This window comes from Solanum dulcamara, chromosome 12 (assembly GCF_947179165.1).
Source record: "Solanum dulcamara chromosome 12, daSolDulc1.2, whole genome shotgun sequence".
Lineage (NCBI taxonomy): Eukaryota > Viridiplantae > Streptophyta > Magnoliopsida > Solanales > Solanaceae > Solanum > Solanum dulcamara.
The window spans coordinates 48159243-48179478 of record NC_077248.1 but is presented as its reverse complement, the minus strand read 5'-3'; the positions used below and the strand labels follow the sequence as shown (position 1 = coordinate 48179478).

The following is a 20236-nucleotide window of genomic DNA, read 5'->3' as shown; positions in this document are numbered from 1 at the left end:
ACAGTAAGAAACTCTCTGGAAATTGCCTATAGAGGTCTCGAAATCCAAATTTTGCCAAAAACTGCCTGGAAATAGTTGAAACCCTAATTTCGGCTATTGGATCTAGACAAAACTGGCCGGGGTTTGGTCGGAATGATTGTATGACCCCAACAGAGAAAAAACAACTCGAAAAAATCGACCAGAGCAGTCCTTACACGCCGGTGCGTGATCCAGATCTCGTTGGAAAACTTCCACCTTCAAACGACGTGTGAGAGCGCGTGAGGTGCTATTTTCCAGTGTTTTTGGGTAGGATTTGGTTGCCCGAGCTTTCCGAGCCTCGTGATGATTTTTGTTTACGCACAACACCCACAGAACAAAAGATGACACAAATCAGCCCCAACAATCATCGAAATTGACGCACGGTGACTTGAAGTTTCTCACCAATGCTCTAATACCATGTGAGAAATATAGAGGAAAAAATATTATTGAATTGTGTATCTATATTATTACACATGGACTCCATTTATAGAAACTATAGTATAATCCTTTACCAAGTAGGATACTATATATACCATTCATATTCCTATTCTAAGTAGGATTGTATATTCCTATTCCCATTCTAGCAGATTCAATGCTTCATATGAATTCAAGTTAATTGTGCAGCTAGTACCTCTTATTCCCTATGCACCAATATATTGTCTTTATGTGCGTACGTGCGGTAGTTGAGGATGGAGTTGAATAAGATAACAGGGCCCAAGATTTTGAGTTAAATGTGATTTTTGATTAGTTTAAAATTGTGAAATTATAAGACAAAAACATACTGGATTGTGTATTCTATATTATTACATTGAGCCCTATTTATAGGCACTACATTACAATTCTTTTTTCAATGGACAATATATACAATCCTAATTCCTATTCTAATTGTAGCACTCCCCCTCAAGTTGGTGCATACAAGTCATGTACTAAGTTTTTCATAGATGTAACTAATACAAGGATCAGGGAGAGACTTGGTGAAAATTTCTGCAAGTTGATCACTCGGCTTCACAAATTTTGCAACAATATCTCTAGAAAGTATCTTTTATCTAACAAAGTGACAGTCAATCTCAAGGACCATGAAATACCGGATTTGATGCGATATGAAGGGCCACTTGTTATTAAACATAAGTTCCATATGACTGATTTCTCCAAATTTTAATTCTCTACGCAATTGTTTAATCCAATCCAGGTACGGATATGGGTACAGGGATTCAACTAAAAAAATTCAAATATCTAAGAATAAAGTTATATGTCTAAATTATGAGACAAAAATTTACAAGGTATTCCAAGAAAAAAATATCAATAAAGAGGAGAATCCCAGAAAGAGATAAAAAAAGGATTGACATAGAAATTTCTACATACAAGGTATTCCATTTTCTTTAATTTATCTTAGCTTTAGTTTTTATTACAAAAATCATGGCATCTATCCCAAATTTCTCTGCTGATTTTGGTCAATGTACTCAAAATCGACCAAATTTGGTATGTATCCCACACCCACACCCACACCCACGTCGTGTTGACACTGAAAATGAAGAGTCTGAGAAACTCAGGTCTACATCCCATCATTTCCGTCTCCTCAAGAATGCATAAGGCATACTTCCGTTGTGAAATAAGAACGATCTGTAATGAGCAACTTCAATACTTAGAAAATACTTTGCTGATGTGTTTTGTTTGGAAATGCCGAAAGACATGTTGCTTTAAATTAGTGATACCATCTTGATCATTGCAGTGATGACTATTCATCAACATAAACCACCAAATAAATACACAGATTTGGAGCAGAATGCCGATAAAACACATAGTGATCAACTTCACTATGGGTCATGCCAAACTCCTGAATCACTATATTGATCTTCCCAAACCAGGCTAAAGGAGACTGTTTTAGACCATAGAGTGACTGATGCAGTCGACATTCAAAGATACTAGACTCCCCGTGGACAACAAAATCTGGTGCTCCTCCAAATAGACTTCTTACTCAAGCTCACCCTTGGGAAAACATTCTTAATGTCTAACTGATAAAGAGGCCTATGACGAACAATAACCATGGATAAGAAAAGGCGGTCAAATGCTATTTTAGCCACGATTGAAAAAGTATCACTATAGTCGAGCCCAAATATTTGAGTATAAATATTTGAGTATACCTTTTGGCAACAAGGCGAGCCTTAAATCGATCAACTTGACCATTCAGACCAACTTTGACTGCATAAACCCAATGACAACCAACATGAGATTTACCTAAAGAAAGATAAACAAGCTTCGAAGTACCACTCACATATAAAACATACCTCTTGTTAATTATAGCCTACCTCCATCCTGGATGAGAAAGTGCTTTATTTGTAGTTTTAAGGATGGATATAGAGGTCGGGGATGATACAAAAGCATATGGGGGTTAGAATTACGAGTGCATTGTATACCTTTTTGAAATGCAATTGCTTGACCAGGAAGAGACAAGATCGCAGTAGGTGCATCGTCCTGCGTATAACATGAATCTTTTGGGCCTTATACTGGACACAGACGACGATGATTAGTCCGGAGTGGTGACATTGTGGCTAGATATGTAATTGTTGGTTCCTCAAAAGTTGGTATGTAAGACCTCAAGGATCTCAACATGATCAGAAGAAGACATAAAGTAAGGCCTAGACAAAAATGTGACATTGGCTTACATTAGTTATGACGAAGATCAGGTGAATAACAATGATGCCCCTCTATTAAACCCGAGAATAACAAGAAAGATACATTTGAGAGCATGGGGCTAGTTTATCTTTCCCCTAGGCTAAGTTTTGAACAAAACATGTGCTCTCAAAGACACGAGGGAGAAAAGACTATAGAGTGATTGAGGAAACAATACAGAATAAGGAATCTGATTCCGAAGGGAAGGGGAGGGCATTTAATTAATTAAATAACAAGACGTGAGGACTGCATAGCCACAGAAACGCAACGGAACATGATATTCAATGAGAAGAGTGGGAGTAGTCTCAATGAGATGCCTATTCTTTCTTTCTGCTACCCCATTTTGCCAATGAATGTACAAAAAAGATGGCTGATGAATAATTCGTTTGGTGAGTCATAAACTGCTGAAACTTCTAAGGCATTATCACAACAAAAAGTATGAATAGAAACACCAAATTGATTTTGTATTTCAGCACAAAAACTCTTGAATATAGAAAATACCTGGAACAATCTTTCATTAAGAAAATCTAAGTACATCCTGAATAATCGTCATTGAAACCAACAAAGTAGCGAAATCCTAAGGTTGAACTAACTCTACTTGAACCCTAATATTGGAATGAACTAATGAAAAAATAGACCTTGCAGAACTCTCAACACTACGTAGAAAGGAAGTGTGAGCGTGTTTTCCAAATTGACACGACTCGCTATCTAATGTCGATAGACTAGACAAACTAGGGACCATTTTATGTAGTTTGAGCAAACTCGGATGTCCTAAACGTTTGTGAATTAGGTCTGGATGAGATTTGTAACGGGGCATGCTGTGAACGAATTAGGAGAGGTAAGATGGTAGAGGCATTGTGATTCATGCCTTGCGACAATCATTTGTCCCGTACTTTGGTCCTGCATAACAAAAGAATCATCAAAAAATATTATGACAATTTAGGGTACGCATCAAATGACTGACAAATGCTCGATTAAAATGACAATTAGTAACATAAAGAACAAAGTTTTGAGAGACAAAGGGTAGGAGATTAACTTGTCCAACTCCTTTTGGTTTTATTTGATCCCATTAGCTAAAGTAACAATACGAAGAGATTGTGAATAAACAATATTTGAAAAAAAGGGAGTTGTTACCAAAAATGTGATCAAAAGCGCCTGAGTCCACCACCGACTGTTCAAGGGTACTAAACTGTGAAACACCTGCAAAGGAATTACCAACAACAGAACTATCAGGCTAAGTAACAAAGGCTATTTGTAGAGATGTCTGCTTAAATGCTTGATACTTGAAGGAACTTGTTATTGCTCTACAGATATAGTAAAGAGAAAATACATAATATCCTCCCATAGCTTGTCCACTTAGCTTAGTTTAACATTTTTACTTTATAGGCGTTTCTTTACCCCATATTCTAGTCTGAATTGAAACTAATACCCCTTTAAGCGGTGACGTGGCACACAATTTTCGAGAAGCACGTGACAAGGAAAAAGTAACATTAATAATTCTCCAAAGTTCCAGATGTCATCTTCTTATGGGGTGATATATAGATATACTTAATTAAATATTCTTAATATTTATTTTTTCATTTTAGGTTTTCTTTTTCGTTTTCTTCTGTCTTTCTTATTCTTTTCCCTTTCTTGCTACCCAGATTTTCTGACTCCGGCCATCTACCTCGTTATCTTTTCCCTCATCTACACTATTCTCTTTTTCTTTGTAAATAAATTTAATAAATTGGTTTAATCTTATACATATACATAATAAAAGAAAGATCATAATTTGTTTCTTAGACAAATTATATGTGGGGTTGGTTAATTTAATCAATTGGTTTAATATTATACATAATAAAAGAAAGATCAAATTTGTTTCTTAGACAAATACAAATTAGATGTAGGTTTGGTTGGCCGGAAAAGTTGTTCGTCAGTGCCATTTTTCTCGGATAGAGTGACCATCTATATGATCTCTTTTTAAGACATTATTAAATCACCTTCCTCAGATCTTACACCTTATAAATTGAAATTCAAGATCCAAAAGTAGAGATTGAAATCAGCCCACCTTCACCGGAAAATCAAATTCTGGTGCTTTCCTCTATACGATTGTCTATCTCATCTATAAACTATCTTGTTGAGAAGCCCTTTGAATTATGGGGAGTGTGTGTGTTGTGAATTTGATAATTGAAAAAAAATATGCCATGAATGTGCAACTTATAACCATGGATGTGCTGTCTCAAAAAAAAACTTATAACCGTGGATGTGGGGAAAAAGTAGGGAAAGAAGGGAAAAACTAAAATAATAATTGTAAATAAATGAATAAGAATAAAAATAAAAATAACTTAAAAATGGTGTTATACATGAGTTAGGCGCGTGAATAACTGGGTTTGTTTCAAGAAGAGTATTAATTTCACTTCAAACTAGAATAGAAGGAGCATAAGTGTTGTCTAAAGTGCTAAACTAAGTTAAGTGGACAAGTTTGGGGGGATTTTATGTATTTTGTCTTGAGAAAACCCTTGATCAATTGTTGGAACCGTAGGACTAGTCAAAATCTGCTCACCCATTGAATCAAGGTCAGTAGGAAGTCTAACAAGTGTAAGAACTAGAAACAACGTCTGCCTTTGATTATGTTTTTCAACATTCATAGTGACTGTCGTCAACCTCTCAAATTCCTCCGTGACTGCATACCATTGTCCTAGGTAAGTAGACATATCCAATTCTTGTATATTTAAGTTTGTCATTCGAGATATCAAGTCATAAAAATGAGATACACCATTAATGTATAAAGCTAAGCCTTTTCCCACACTGAATAACATGTATTGAATGGACTAAACAAGGGCGGGCATCAAGTTGGAATCAATAGATTGCCACAAGATACTACATAATTGAGCGTCAACCTTATCTCACTATGCTTTGGTCTTTTTATCTATCTCACTATCCTTTTTCATTAAGTGATTTCGAACACCTAGCTCCTTGCACCACAACTCAACCGAGGAAGCCCAAGCTAAATAATTTGAACTTCCCATTAAAGAATTAATTATAGGCCTTGAACTTTAGATTCCAGTATTTTTGGAATTTAAAATATCAAATCCGAAAGACATGGCTCAATTCTTCAAGACAATCTGACCCAAGAGGAAAACACCTAGTTTCTGCCGAGAAATAGAAGTCTAGAAGCTGAACAGAAGCTAAAGAGGGCTGAATCTTCCCGAAAAACTGATTGGAGTGGCCCGATTATAGTTGGTTGTCGTGATCTTTAGAAAAATGGCTCAGGTGACTCGGAATAGTTGGACAAACCTACTGAAGAGAGATCTCGTGCGTGTAGCAGATATGTCGTCAGAGGTGCTGGTTTTTCTGGCGCGTGCCAGAGATTCTACCGGAGTGTTTTTATGGGGTTTTGTTGCCAGAGTATCCTCTACCTCGTGGTGTTGTCGGTTTTCAAAAAAGACCCACCATAGGGAAGGTGACGCAATCTATCTGGAAAAAGATCACCAAAAAGAGGCACAATGACTGTTCCGGACTCGCTGGTTACTGCACAATGAAGATATCTCACCACAACTCTTGTACCATGTGAAAAATAAAGGAGTAAAATATTATTGAATTGTGTATTCTACATTGTTACACTGACCCCTATTTAAAGACACTACATTACTTCTTTTTCCATGTACCAAGTAGGGCAATATATACAATCCTATGTGGATAGAGTTACGTAGTACCTATTGCTGGTGCAAGGTGACAAGTATCTTGTAGAATTAGTTGAGGTGCGTGCAAACTGGTCCAAACACCACGATTATCAAAAAAAAGATGCAATCCTATTCCTATTTTAATTTAACAAAAACATTATACCAGTAACATATGTTTCTATTTCTTCTCAATAGTTTAATATCCAAAATGATTTCAATATTGAAAGGAAACGGGTTCCCATTAGAAGAAATTGATACGCCCTCTATCCCAGTTTATATGACTCACTTTCTTTTTTAGTTCGTCTCAAAAAATGACGCATTTTTATATATTTAGTAAAATTTTAACTTTTAAATGCCCATATTACCCTTACTGAAATGATTTATAGCACACAAACATCTATCACTTATTTTAGACCACTAGTTTCAAAAAATCTTTTTCTTTATTGAACTCTATGCCAAGTCAAACTATATCAATATAAAATGGGATGGAGGGAGTAGTATTTTGCAACTGTTTTCAAAAACATAAAAGAAAGTTAATGTTTTTTCGATGGAGTGATAAGTATATTTCAATTCCACAATATGCTGACTCACATCTTCTCCGGAAGAAAAAAAGAATGTGGAAGAAGTGTGTTACTTGTTCACTTGTGGCATTTTGTTTTATCTATAAATTGTTGACGGAAATCTTTTTGTTGATGCTGTAGCCAGAAGTTTGGGGAGATAGCTTTTTGTGCAATTACAGCAGATGAACAAGTTAAGGGCTATGGCACCAGACTGATGAATCACTTAAAGCAGCATGCACGCGATGTGGATGGGCTGACTCATTTTCTAACATATGCTGACAACAATGCTGTTGGTTACTTTGTCAAACAGGTACTTCGCTCGTTCTTATTTTAGTGTGGTATTGTTATTTGCAACAAACTTGACCAGTCAATTCAACAAATTCATGTTTATGTCAATGTACTCTGTTAATGAGTCATGAATTATTCATGAACTTGCTAAAAATAATGGCATTACCTAACTCATCGTTTCCATTTCATCTTTTATGTTATATTTCCTTTATTCAAGTGTGACAATTATAACTATTGCCTACAATGTTTTACTCATTGTTTTGAAAGAGGACTTTAGGACAAAAGAACCAGATGAAGATTAGTATGGGCTCATTAAAAATTGAACTTCAAGTTGTTGCGTAATGTTTAAGAAAATTGTGATCAATGTTTTTTCTAGTTGACTTCTGAAAAACAGCTGTTTGATAAAGGTATAATGGAGGACTTATTAGATACACCTTTAATCAGAAACATGGTAGAAAAATGGGTCAACCAGTATTTTACAGGTGTTAATAAGGTTAGTTCGTGGTGAAAAACGCCTCAAGGTATTGTCTACAAGAGCATCACCTCAGAGCCAAAAATCATCTATATTATTACACCTGAGGCATGCCACCTTTTGCCAAAGCATAGTCCTATTTGTGCTTGAATTCTTTTGTTGGTAAATAAATTCAGTTGATTGAATCTTAAATTATGATGCTTTTATGATCAGAAGTCTTTTCATACATATCAGGAAATCTGCAGTTTTACTCTTGAAGGATCTTCTAATTATTTACTTAATTTGTGAGAAATATAACACGGGGAAAGATCTTATGGGGAATGCGTAACTAATACACCGTGCTCTTCTATCTTTTAACACACATGAACACAATGAGTACATACCCGTGTCTAATATGGGACACTAAGTATAAACATATCTACGTTAACTATCTAAGACACCTCCTCAAGCTGGTGCATATTAGTCATATGTACCGTGTTTGTTACAGATAACTCCCATATTTTTGGAACTAAAAGCATCAAATTAAAAAAACATGGTTGGAATGAAGAGATTTCTAACCAAATATTAATAAATAATCACAAAATATAGCCAAGAAAGCTGGAAAACTTCCTTGAAAATGGTTAGAGAACTGCTAGCTGGCAGAAAGTGGTCGGAGAGTTGCTGGATAATACTGAAAATTGAAAGGATAGAATAGAAGCTGCAGCCGAAAACCACAATGAAAGATGAGTCCACAGATGTTGATGGAACAGAGAGATATCGCTGGGAAAAGCTATTGAAGTTGTTGGATTAGGTTTGCGGTGATCCGAAACGGGATAAAAATAGCAAGGGAGTGGTGCAAAATGAATGGCCGAATACTAAGGAGTAGAGACCTGCTTTGAAGGTGGCCAGAAACTGTTCCACTTGCCCAACACATGTCGGAAGCTTCTCCAGAGATGTCACTATTGGCAGTGCATGACGATGCGTTAGAGAGTTTCTTTCAGATTTTTGCTCCCTTGAGGCTGATCTACCTTATGATGGTGTTGGTTTTTGGACAACACAGAGTGAAGAATGTTAACGGCTAATGTTATGCTGCCCTTCCCTTGGTCAAGAGAAAGCGAGGACTTTTCTCCCAGACACCTTTTTTGCCCTCTTTCGCGGAGGAGGAAAGAATAATCTTCCAAGCGGACAGAGACCTAAATTTCCATTAGATACATTCCTAAGCTTGCTTTGTTGCAGCAAGATGATCAGTTCAAGAGTGCTGGAGATAAGAGAAAGTGGTAAAAACCTCTCTTATTCGGTCACTGAGAAGTCGGACGACTCTTCAGTAACCCAAGGTGATCCGACCCCTTCGACGCTTTTTCGTTGTATACCCCCTCCATCCTTCGGGTGTGAAAGAAAGGGTACTCTAATTTGAATACATAATAGGGCCCCTGAACGCTAAAAGGTGGGGGAACAAGAGTTGTCATGATAGAAAAGAGAAAAAAATAAATGACTATAAGGAACCAACGACTCTTCTTAAACAACCTATATCCTCCACATTTAATCAAAATTTGATAGATTATCCAACCCCGAGTAATCTTAGTTATTAGTGGGGGTTCGGTTCGTTAGCTGGTATTTGTTTAGTCATTCAGATAGTGATTGGCGTTTTTTTAGCTATGCATTACACACCTCATGCGGATCTAGCTTTCAACAGCGTAGAACACATTATGAGAGATGTTGAAGGGAGCTGGTTGCTCCGTTATATGCATGCTAATGGGGCAAGTATGTTTTTCATTGTGGTTCACCTTCATATTTTTCGTGGTCTATATCATGCTAGTTATAGCACTCCTAGGGAATTTGTTAGGTGTCTCGGAGTTGTAATCTTCCTATTAATGATTGTGACAACTTTTATAGGATATGTACTACCTTGGGGTCAGATGAGCTTTTGTGGAGCTATAGTAATTACAAGCTTAGCTAGCGCCATACCCGTAGTAGGAGATACCATAGTGACTTGGCTTTGGGGTGGGTTCTCTGTGGACAATGCCACCTTAAATCATTTTTTTAGTCTTCATCATTGACTACCCTTTATTTTAGTAGGCGCCAGTCTTCTTCATCTGGCCGCATTGCATAAATATGGATCCAATAATCCATTGGGTGTACATTCAAAGATGGATGAAATTGCTTCGTACCTTATTTTTATGTAAAGAGTCTAGTAGGTTGGGTAGCTTTTGCTATCTTTTTTTCCATTTGGATTTTTTATGCTTCTAATGTTTTGGGGCATCCCGACAATTATATACCTGCTAATCCGATGTCCACCCCGCCTCATATTGTGCCAGAATGGTATTTCCTACCGATCCATGCCATTCTTTGTAGTATACCTGACAAATTGGGAGGTGTAGCCGCAATAGCACCAATTTTTATATGTCTGTTGGCTTTACCCTTTTTTAAAAGTATGTATGTACGTAGTTCAAGTTTTCGCCCGATTCACCAAGGAATATTTTGGTTGCTTTTGGCGGATTGCTTACTACTAGGTTGGATCGGATGTCAACTTGTGGAGCTTGCTTCTGGATAGATGTGTAGGACAGAGGGCTCGTGGTACCTGCTGCCCACCCTTCCTCCTCTGCTTTGAGAACCGTGTGAACGGAGACGACCGATTGAGACAGGGCAGATGCGACTGATGGAATCTAATTTGAAGAAGGAAGTCATTTGTGGACTGATTCCGACCCTTTACCAGAAGATGAGATTCGCGGTATGGCTTCAGTAGGCCGGGAGGAATCGGATAAGATATTTTATCTAAAGCCTATCAACCATCATCGTTTTTGAGATCTTCTACAAAAAGGCTTCCTTCTCCCAATGTTCATGGGCCATTGTGCATGCGAGCAACTTTACTAATACTAATAAATAAGGGGAAGGCCCAACATTTTCTATTAGTATAAGGAAGGTGCTCCTATTTGATCCCTTTGAATTCCATATTTGAAGTTGCGACTCGGATCTATTCATCAAAAAGAATCATTTCAATACATTTCTTATGTACCCATAGGTACTATATTGGATTTGAATCAGATTTCGGATCAATCTATATTGAGTGACTGCCTCCATTATGTTGTTGCTAGCAAATACCACTATATTTGGTTTTGGATCTTCCAAATCATTCCCGCAGGAGATCCGGGCCCATTTTTTCTGATCCTTTGAGAAAAAGATTCATTCTCTTCATAAAAAATAGGAGGTAGAACCAATAAAGATTTGATGGTGTTGGTTTTTGGACAACGCAGAGTGAAAAGAATGTTAACACTGACAACCTTGTGGTCACTGTAAAAGATTGTGTGGTTACTGATTTCTTCTTGTCGGAATTACTGGTATGTTGAGCAGCGATAAATTTTCTCACCAAAGTTCTGATGCCATGTGAGAAATATAGCATTGGAAAAGAGTTCATGCAAATGCGTAGCTACTACTCCCTGTGCTTCTATCTATATATATATGGAGTACATGAGTACATACACACTTGCCCAATGTGGGACACTATGTATAAACATATGTACATTAACTATCTAACATAGTCATGGATAACATCTGGTGATTTAGTTGTTATCTTCTTTTTTGATTGCTTATAAGCTCAATTATTCCTTAGTCTTATCTTTCCAATGATTTAACTTCTTACAATGCCTTGCAGGGATTCACGAAAGAGATTTATTTAGAGAAAGAGCGCTGGCAAGGGTAAGTCTACATTAAGCTTTCATGGAACAAATGCTATTTACCGAAGTAATTTTGTGGCATAATTCAATATGCTTCTATAAGGATACTCTATTATCTTATTTCACCTAATCTCCTTAACCTGCCTCAGACCAAAAAAAAAAAAAAAACAGAGAAGGAAAATAGAGAATAAAAGAAAATAAAAAAGAGAAAGGTTCAAAGTTCATTTTGATGTTTTGAATTACCTTATTTTCTTTAACTATGCTAACTTTTTATCCAGGTTCATTAAAGATTATGATGGTGGAATCCTTATGGAATGCAAAATAGATCCAAAGCTTCCATACACGGATTTATCTACTATGATACGTCGTCAAAGGCAGGTAGACTGGAATGTTAGCTTCATGGTGCTTGCTCTCAGTGGCTAGGCTTCCTAAAGTTTCACTTGTAAAACTTTGATAAAAGTTGTTGAAGGGTGTCCTCTGAATTTCAATTGTTTATGTTGTTTGACTTATAGACTTCAACCCCTTTTTGCTTATGAGCCTCTCCGACATCCCTGCTTTTGCTGATGAAGTAGTGGAGGAGAGGGAGGACTTGCTTACAGACCTTTAAATAATTTCTTTTTTGTATGGTAAATTAGTCTACCATTTTGTTGTTTGTAGAGAGAGAATCGTCTCTACTACTTTGGGTCGTTTAGATAGTGGTTCCGACATACGTATGATGCTAATTGATGAATTAAAAAAGAGAGATTATAACACAGTTAGTCTGTAACATGGATGGGGTTAGAGAATTAAAAGTGGGATAATAATTAATATTTACTTTTGGTAGTTTCTCACATTTCCCCCCCTGACATGCTGGACGGATTGGTAGCAATATGGTGTTTTAACTCTTTTTTTTTAAAAAAAATAAAAGCACCATGCTAAATGTTCTATTTAGTTTGGCTCTGGTTATTCTAACATGTGGAAGAGTAAATTATATTGTTTGTGGAGTAAATTTTCCCTTTTTATGCAACCAAAAATTGACTAGTTACATGGATTCTTATCTGGGCCCTTATTACAACTTTGTAGAGTAAGGTATCGGTCCTGCCCAAATGAGAGGCTATTGAATTGCAGTATTTTCCTTTTGTTGTTATTAGGCAATTGATGAAAAGATAAGGGAGTTATCAAATTGTCATATTGTCTACCCAGGAATTGATTTTCAGAAGGTATGCACTTTTGTCTCTGAACAAACTTCCATCCTTGATATTGATTTATCATTACTGCATTGGTCAAATGTAGTTCCTGTCTTTTGTATGTATCAATTCAATCTCTTGAGAGAGGGTTCTAGTCCTCAATGGACAAGGGTCTGTTTATAGAAAAATATGATGCAATGTCAAAGTCGGCTTAGCTAATAAACTTGTGATCATGCCAATTTGAAATAATCAGATTTGCACTATGCTTCATAATTGTTTATTAGATAATGTAGGAAAACATGTTAACTTAATGTCACACCTTCCCAATACTACCTAACAAAGAAAGGAAAGCAGTGACACTTTTAGAACCAAGAAAAATACACACCAATTTGGCATGTTTTTCAGCGCTTTTGAGTGTGCACTTCAGCCACCAACAACCTTAGCTCGAGATTTTGACGATGGTCTTCTTAGGGCTTCTTATATCATCGTCCTTGCCTTATGGAGTTATCAAAGTATCTATGATATGTTTGGATGTCTTATGACATCAAATGGATGTGCGATAGTGCATCAAGGATGTGGCCTAACGGTTGATGAAACTGACACAAAGATCATAGGAGACTAGGATTTGAATTTCAATAGAGTAAAAAATATTTGTATAAAGTTCTCGTGGACAAAATTACTTGGTATCAAAATTGTGGAAGGATGCAGGCACCTGTGGAATAATCGAGGCAGTGTAGTCAAAGGCGCGCTTTAAGCGCGCTTAAGCCCTGAAGCGAGGCTCAAAATGTGTTGAGCGCTTCGACTCGCTTTATGTGCTCTTCAGTGTCGTCATCAAGGTTCTAAGGCAAACTTTTCCTTGCAATGAGCCTCTTCTTAAGAAGTGACACTAAACAATTGATATTTCACTTTATCATAATTTGTTTTCAATTTCTTTGGTCATATATTTGTCATTCATGTTTATAATTATTAGTCTTGTACTAAACATATATATTTGTATTTTTTATCCCTTTGCGCCTTTTTTCATTAAAGCCCATGCTTTATTTGCGCTTTGAGCTTAAAGCCCCAACAGATCTTAGAACTTTTTTGTGCTTTTCGCCTTTGATAACACTGAATCGAGGTGCATGCAATGTGGTTTGGACACCTTTTTTCTTCGTAAAAGTAAAAATGTATGAGTGGTATCACATCTTTATACATGAAGTAACACACTTGATCTAATGTTATGGTTTCAACAAGTTCCTTTTGAAATAGATCTGTAGGTGGCATACTTTTGTCGATGCGTTGAAGCCAATTAAATTAAGTATTTAATTATATTTTTAGTAGCTTTGTTTATTATTCTGGAATAGAATTTGTGTTTCATAGCATCACAAGGATTAGGTTAATCTATAGTTATTAGTGTGGAATAGGATTAAGGTTTCGTACTTTCACAAGGATTAGACTTCCTATTGTTGTAATAAGTCTCCTATTTAAAGGGGTTCCTGATGAATAAAGCATTAAGTCGTATTTTAACAGAAAAAGGAGATCAGAGTTCTCTCTTCCATTGAACTCTAAGGTTTCAGTCTCCCTTCAACGAGCTGAAGTTATATAGAAAATAGGTTGATCTAGGAATTCCAACAAAGTCAAGGGAAAGTCGAAGTCAATTGATTTAGATTTTTCTTTTTATCATCCTGTGATTCGATCCTTCTCTATGAATCCTAACAATTTGGTACCAGAGCCTGACACAATGGGCGATGTGATGAATTCCAAATTCCAAGAAGAACATGCAATCACAAAAACATTAATGGAATCTAAACTTGCAGCGATGGAACAACAGCTTGGCAAAAGAATTGTCCAAGTCATACAAGAATAATTTTCTATCTTGGGAATTGGCTCCACAAAACTAGCAACTCGCAGAACTGAGACGAGTAATGCCCTGACGACATGCAAATCTACTAGAGGCAGTACACTGCCTATTCAACCGGCCGATCAGAATCATCTAACAACAACAACAACAACAAACCTAGTATAGTCCCACCATGTGAGGTCTGGGGAGGGTAGAGTGTACGCAGACCTAACCCCCACCTTGAAAGGTAGGACGACTATTTCCGAAAGACCCTTGGCTTAAGAGAGAAGAACAAGGGAGGAGAAACAAGGAAAACAAGGAAAACAAGACATAGGTCAATAGAGCCAAACATATAGAAAACAATATAAAAATATGAATAATGAGAGCGATAAAGTTAGGGTAGGAAAGATCGGGGATAAAGGAGCATTAACTACTATAGATAAAATAGGATATCCAAAGTAAATTGGGCCAACTAATATAAGAAGTAATCCCATGCAAAAATCAAATGTTAATAAACAAATGAGCGCAACTACGACTACTATGGAGAAAAGATAGGCCACCTAGCCCACTATCTTAGTCTGAGTCCTCCACAGCCTCCTATCTAAGGTCATGTCCTCGGTTAGCTGCAATTGTGCCATATTATGTCTAATCACCTCTTCCCAATACTTCTTCGGCCTCCCTTTGCCCCTCCTGAAACCGTCCATAGCCAACCTCTCACACCTCCGCACTGGAGCATCTGTCTCTCCTCTTCACATGCCCAAACCATCTCAGTCTCGCTTCCCGCATCCTGTCCTCCACCGATGCCACTCCCACCTTGTCTCGGATATCTTCATTCCTATTTCTATCCATCCTAGTGTGCCCACACATCCACCGCAGCATTCGCATTTCCGCGACTTTCATCTTTTGAACATAAAGTTTCTTGATTGGCCAACACTCTGCCCCGTACAATAGAGTCGGTCTAACCACCACTTTGTAGAACTTGCCTTTGAGTTTTGGTGGCACTTTTTTGTCACACAGCACTCCGGAGGCGAGCCTCCATTTCATCCACCCTGCACCGATACGGTGTGAAACATAGTCGTCGATATCCCCATCTTCCTGTATAATAGACCCAAGGTACTTGAAGCTTCTTTTCTTTTGAATGGCCTGGGTACCAAGCTTCACTTCCCCGTCAGCCTCACGCGGCAGGCCACTGAAACTGCACTCCAAGTATTCTGTCTTGGTCCTACTCAATTTAAATCCTTTAGACTCCAACGTCTGTCTCCAGCCCTCCAGCTTGTCGTTAACTCCGTTGTGTGTCTCGTCAATCAGGACTATGTCATCCGCGAACAACATACACCAAGGCACCTCACCTTGTATTTGTCTTGTCAATTGATCCATCACCAGGGCGCATAGAAACGGGTTAAGAGTCGATCCCTGGTGCAACCCCATCGTAATAGGAAAGTGCTCCGAGTCCCCTCCTACCGTCCTTACCCTGGTCTTAGCTCCATCATACATGTCTTTAATCGCTCTAATGTACTCCACATGTATACATTTCGCCTCCAAGCATCTCCATAGGACCTCTCTTGGAACTTTGTCATAGGCCTTTTCTAGGTCAATGAATATCATGTGTAAGTCCCTTTTTCGCTCCCTATACTGCTCCACCAATCTCCTTACAATATGAATGGCTTCTGTAGTCGAGCGCCCCGGCATGAATCTAAACTAGTTCTCTGAAATAGACACACTACTCCTCACCCTCATTTCCATCACCCTTTCCCACACTTTCATAGTGTGACTTAGTAGCTTGATACCTCTATAGTTGGTGCAGCTTTGAATGTCTCCCTTGTTCTTGTACACGGGAATGATTGTACTCCACCTCCATTCTTCTGGCATCTTCGATGTCCTGAAAATGACATTAAACAGCGCAGTCAGCCACTCCAATCCTACCCTACCTGCATTCTTCCAAAATTCCCCAAGAATCTCGTCAGGTTCGGTCGCTTTTCCCCTGCTCATCCTACGAACAGCTCCCTTAACCTCCTCAACCTTTATTCTCCTACAATACCCAAAGTCGCGACGCCTATCCAAGTGCTCCAAGTCTCCCAACACAAAGTCTCTGTCCCCTCCTTCGTTCAAGAGTTTGTGAATCATCTAACTAGTGATAATTCACATTCGATAGTACCAAGGTATGCAAAGATGGATTTTCCTACTTACGAAGGCACATATGGCCTATTAATTTAGGCACATTGTTGTGAACAATATTTTGAAAATCAATACACAACAAAAGCGGAAACGGTTGGAGTGGCTGGGTTTCACATGTTGGGAGAAGCATAATTATGGTATTGTTAGCTTAAACGAGCAAGGGCCCAATGAGCTGGGAAGAGTTTCAAAAACGTTGTTTCCAACAATTTGGGCCTCTTGAAAGTATCAACCCCGGTGGGCAAATTGGTCACACTTCATCAAACTGGTACAGTTGAACTATATCAACGTCAATTTCAAGAAAAATTGCCTAGGACTGATGAGCTTATTCCAGAACACTTGCACGTGGGGATATTTATGGAGGGGTAATATTAGCATGGGGGCATGGCAGCAATCCTGGAAAAGTCTTGGCTGCACAGTAAACTTGGCAAAATCTACTACTAGTTTAGTTGACTCGCTTACCTCGTTTAGTACCCAGACCAGCAAACCAACCCATTTTGTCAAGCAATTAACTTGTGCAGAAATTGCAGAGAGGAGCTAAGGTATTGTTCTATAATAGTGACGAACAATATTCAGAAAACAACTTTTTTGGTTGGAGTTGGATGATTCAGTTGACAGCACTATTCCAGAAGTTCAGGATGATTGCCGTGAAATTCAAGCTTGAGGACAAGCTCTTTCAATGCGAGGAGGGTAATTTTGTAAATGCATTGAAGCCAATTAAATTAAGTATTTAATTATGTTTTTAGTAGCTTTCTTTGTTTTTCTAGAATAAGATTTATGTTTCATAGCTTCATAAGGATTAGGTTAAGCTCATGGGCATATAAAAAAGGATTAGGTCAAGCTATAGTTATTAGTTTGGAATAGGATTTAGGTTTCCTACTGTCATAAGGATTAGACTTTTTATTCTTGTAATCAGACTCCTATTTAAAGGGGTTTCTGATGTATAAAACATTAAGTCGTATTTTAACAAAAAAGAGATCAAAGTTCTCTCTTCCATTGAACTCTAAGGTTTCAGTCTCCTTTCGACGAGCTGAAGTTATATACAAAATAGGTAGATCTAGGAATTCGAACAAAGGCAAGAGAAAGTCGAAGTTAATTGATTTAGGTTTTCATGTTCATCGTCCTGTGAGTCAATCCTTATCTAAGAATCCAAACACATACTGCTCTATAAACGAGAAAATTGGTTTGGGGGTGCGGGGGTGGGGGAGGGATGGTATTGAAAGGAGGTGTGTGGTGAAGGAAAGAGTTCGGAATGCCAATTATGAAGGCTGGAATTAAGCTTATGGAAAAGAGAGGAGTGTGTGGATCAGATCAAAGGGATGTCATTAAGGTGGGCTTGTGGGAGCAAAAGAAAGACTAGATTAGCTGAAACAAACTTTGGAAGCAATGCCAGGAGTCAACCTTGAGAAGTGTGTTGAGAAAGGTGTGTAAGATAGAAATGACTATATCCATAAGAAGTGCGAGTAAGTTGTATCAAGTAAAAGGAATATCGCAATTCTCAAACATTGTTGTATTTGATTAGGATGTAATCTTCTTGAATATACTGATACTTCATCAATGTATGCAGACTTTTGACAATCATAAAATCAAATGAGCAAAAGGTTTATGTGTACTCTTTGACCCCAGTATATTGCTTCAGAAGAATGACCTTGATGATTGATGTCTTCAATCGTGTGAGAAGTAAAGACCCAGAAAAAAGAATTATTAAGATTTATATCTACATTATTACACTTAGCCCTATTTATTGATATATTCTGCACAATACATACAATCCTTTTCCATGTAGGACGGTGAATACATTAATATTCTAACACTGCCCCTCAAAGTGGTGCATGTTATTCATATGTACTGAGCTTGTTATAGATGTAACTAATACAAGGACTAGTGAGGGACTTGATGAAAATATATACAAGCTAATCATTTGACTTCACAAATTTTGTAACAATATCTCATGAGAGTATCTTTTTTCTCACAAAGAGACAGTCTATCTCAATGTACATACTCCTCTCATGAAATATAAGATTTGTCCACAATATGTAGGACCAATGATTTTCACACAGAAGTTCCTGACTGATTTTTCCATGCTTTTGATGTTTTAAGAAACTGTTTATCCACAGTAGCTCACAAGTTGCTACAACCGTTGCTTGATGTGCTGCTTTTGCACTAGATCAAGCAACCACATTTTGTTTCTTACCTTTTTAGGACACCAAATTATCTCCTACTAAAACACAATATCCCGACGTAGAATGCCTATCGGAAGGTGATCTCTTCCGGTCAACATTGTATATCCAATGGTTTTCCCATGGCCTCGATCTTCGACCTTTGCCTAGAGTCGACTTTATATATTGCAGAATGTAGACGACGACATCCCAATGATTCTTACAGAGAGAAACCATAAAATGACTTACACCACTTCAAAGGAAAAGTAATGTCAGGTCTATTCACTATGATCAAGCTCAACTTACCAATCAACCGACTATATCTTCCAAGATCATTAAATGGCTCCCTCTATCCTGATGTGAGTTTAGCATTTGGATCCATAGGAATATCAACAGGTCTATATCATGTCATTGTTGTTTCCTCAAGAATGTCTAAGACATACTTTTGTTATGAAATAACAACGCCTGATTTAGATTGAGCAACTTCAATGCCTAGAAAATACTTCGGTTTGCCAAGGTCTTTAGTTTACCGTCCTGATCATTGCCAGTGATAACAATATCGTCAACATAGATCACCAAATAAATGCACATATTTGGAGCAGAATGAAGATAACTTCACAGCGAGTCATGTCAAACTCCTGAATTAGTATGTTTTACTTCCCAAACTAGGCTCGAAGTGATTGTTTTAGACCATAGAGTGACCAACACAATTGACATACAAGGCTAGACTCCCCATAAGCAACAAAACCAAGTGGTTGCCAAATATAAACTTTATCTTCATGGTCATCGTGGAGAAAAACATTCTTTATGGGCAATTGATAAAGTGACCAATGACGAACAACGACAAAGATATGCTAGTTTAGCCACGGGAGAGAGAGTATTGTTGTAATTAGGCGGGTGCCAAACATTTGTGATACATGTTTGGTGGAATTGTAACATTGAAACTGGAGAGATATCCTGTACCAATTGTCTGTCTCATACTATTGTCCTACATAACAAAAGAATCATCAAGAAATATAATGGCACAAACAAATGGCAAACACAAAAGTAGGACATCTAGGGACAAAGAACGAAGTTTAGAGTAATATAGGATTAGCTTGTCCAACTCTTTTTTCTTTTGTTTGGATCCCATTGGCTAAAGAAACATTGGGAAGAGATTGTGAATAAATAATATTTGATAAAAGTGATTTGTTACCAAAAATATGATAAGAAGCGTCTTGAGTCTATGATCCACGGTCCTAGGGTATTAGACTGTGAAACACAAGAAAAACAATTACCAACAACTGAAGTATTAGGCTGAGCAACCGAGACTACTTGTAGTGATGTTTGCTTACTTGCTCGATAATGAAGGAACTCATTATACTTCCCTTTATGTAAATAAAATCTTTGATTACATGTTGACCTACTTCACAATAACTACACTTAGGCCAAAATCTTCCAAAATGAACTCCTTGTCAATTCTTCATAGATTAGGATGGTTGGTGATGAGACCATAGCGTGACTGGGTGGCACGACAAGGCAAAGTAATTGAGGGAATAGTTCATCAATTAGTAGGAACCATTGGACTAGCCAAAATCTTATCACACACAGAATCAAGGTC

General features: G+C 37.6%; 1 protein-coding gene across 2 annotated transcripts in view; it reads left to right on the top strand.

Moving 5' to 3' along the window:
• The window catches only part of LOC129876242 (histone acetyltransferase GCN5), a 42538-nt gene that overhangs the window by 11511 nt on the left and 10791 nt on the right, over positions 1-20236 (top strand). For both annotated transcript variants that reach the window (XM_055951618.1, XM_055951617.1), the window contains exons 5-8: positions 7052-7220; positions 11299-11342; positions 11599-11698; positions 12451-12519. In XM_055951618.1, coding sequence (XP_055807593.1) covers positions 7052-7220; positions 11299-11342; positions 11599-11698; positions 12451-12519 — 382 coding nt within the window. The remainder of the gene's footprint in view (positions 1-7051; positions 7221-11298; positions 11343-11598; positions 11699-12450; positions 12520-20236) is intronic.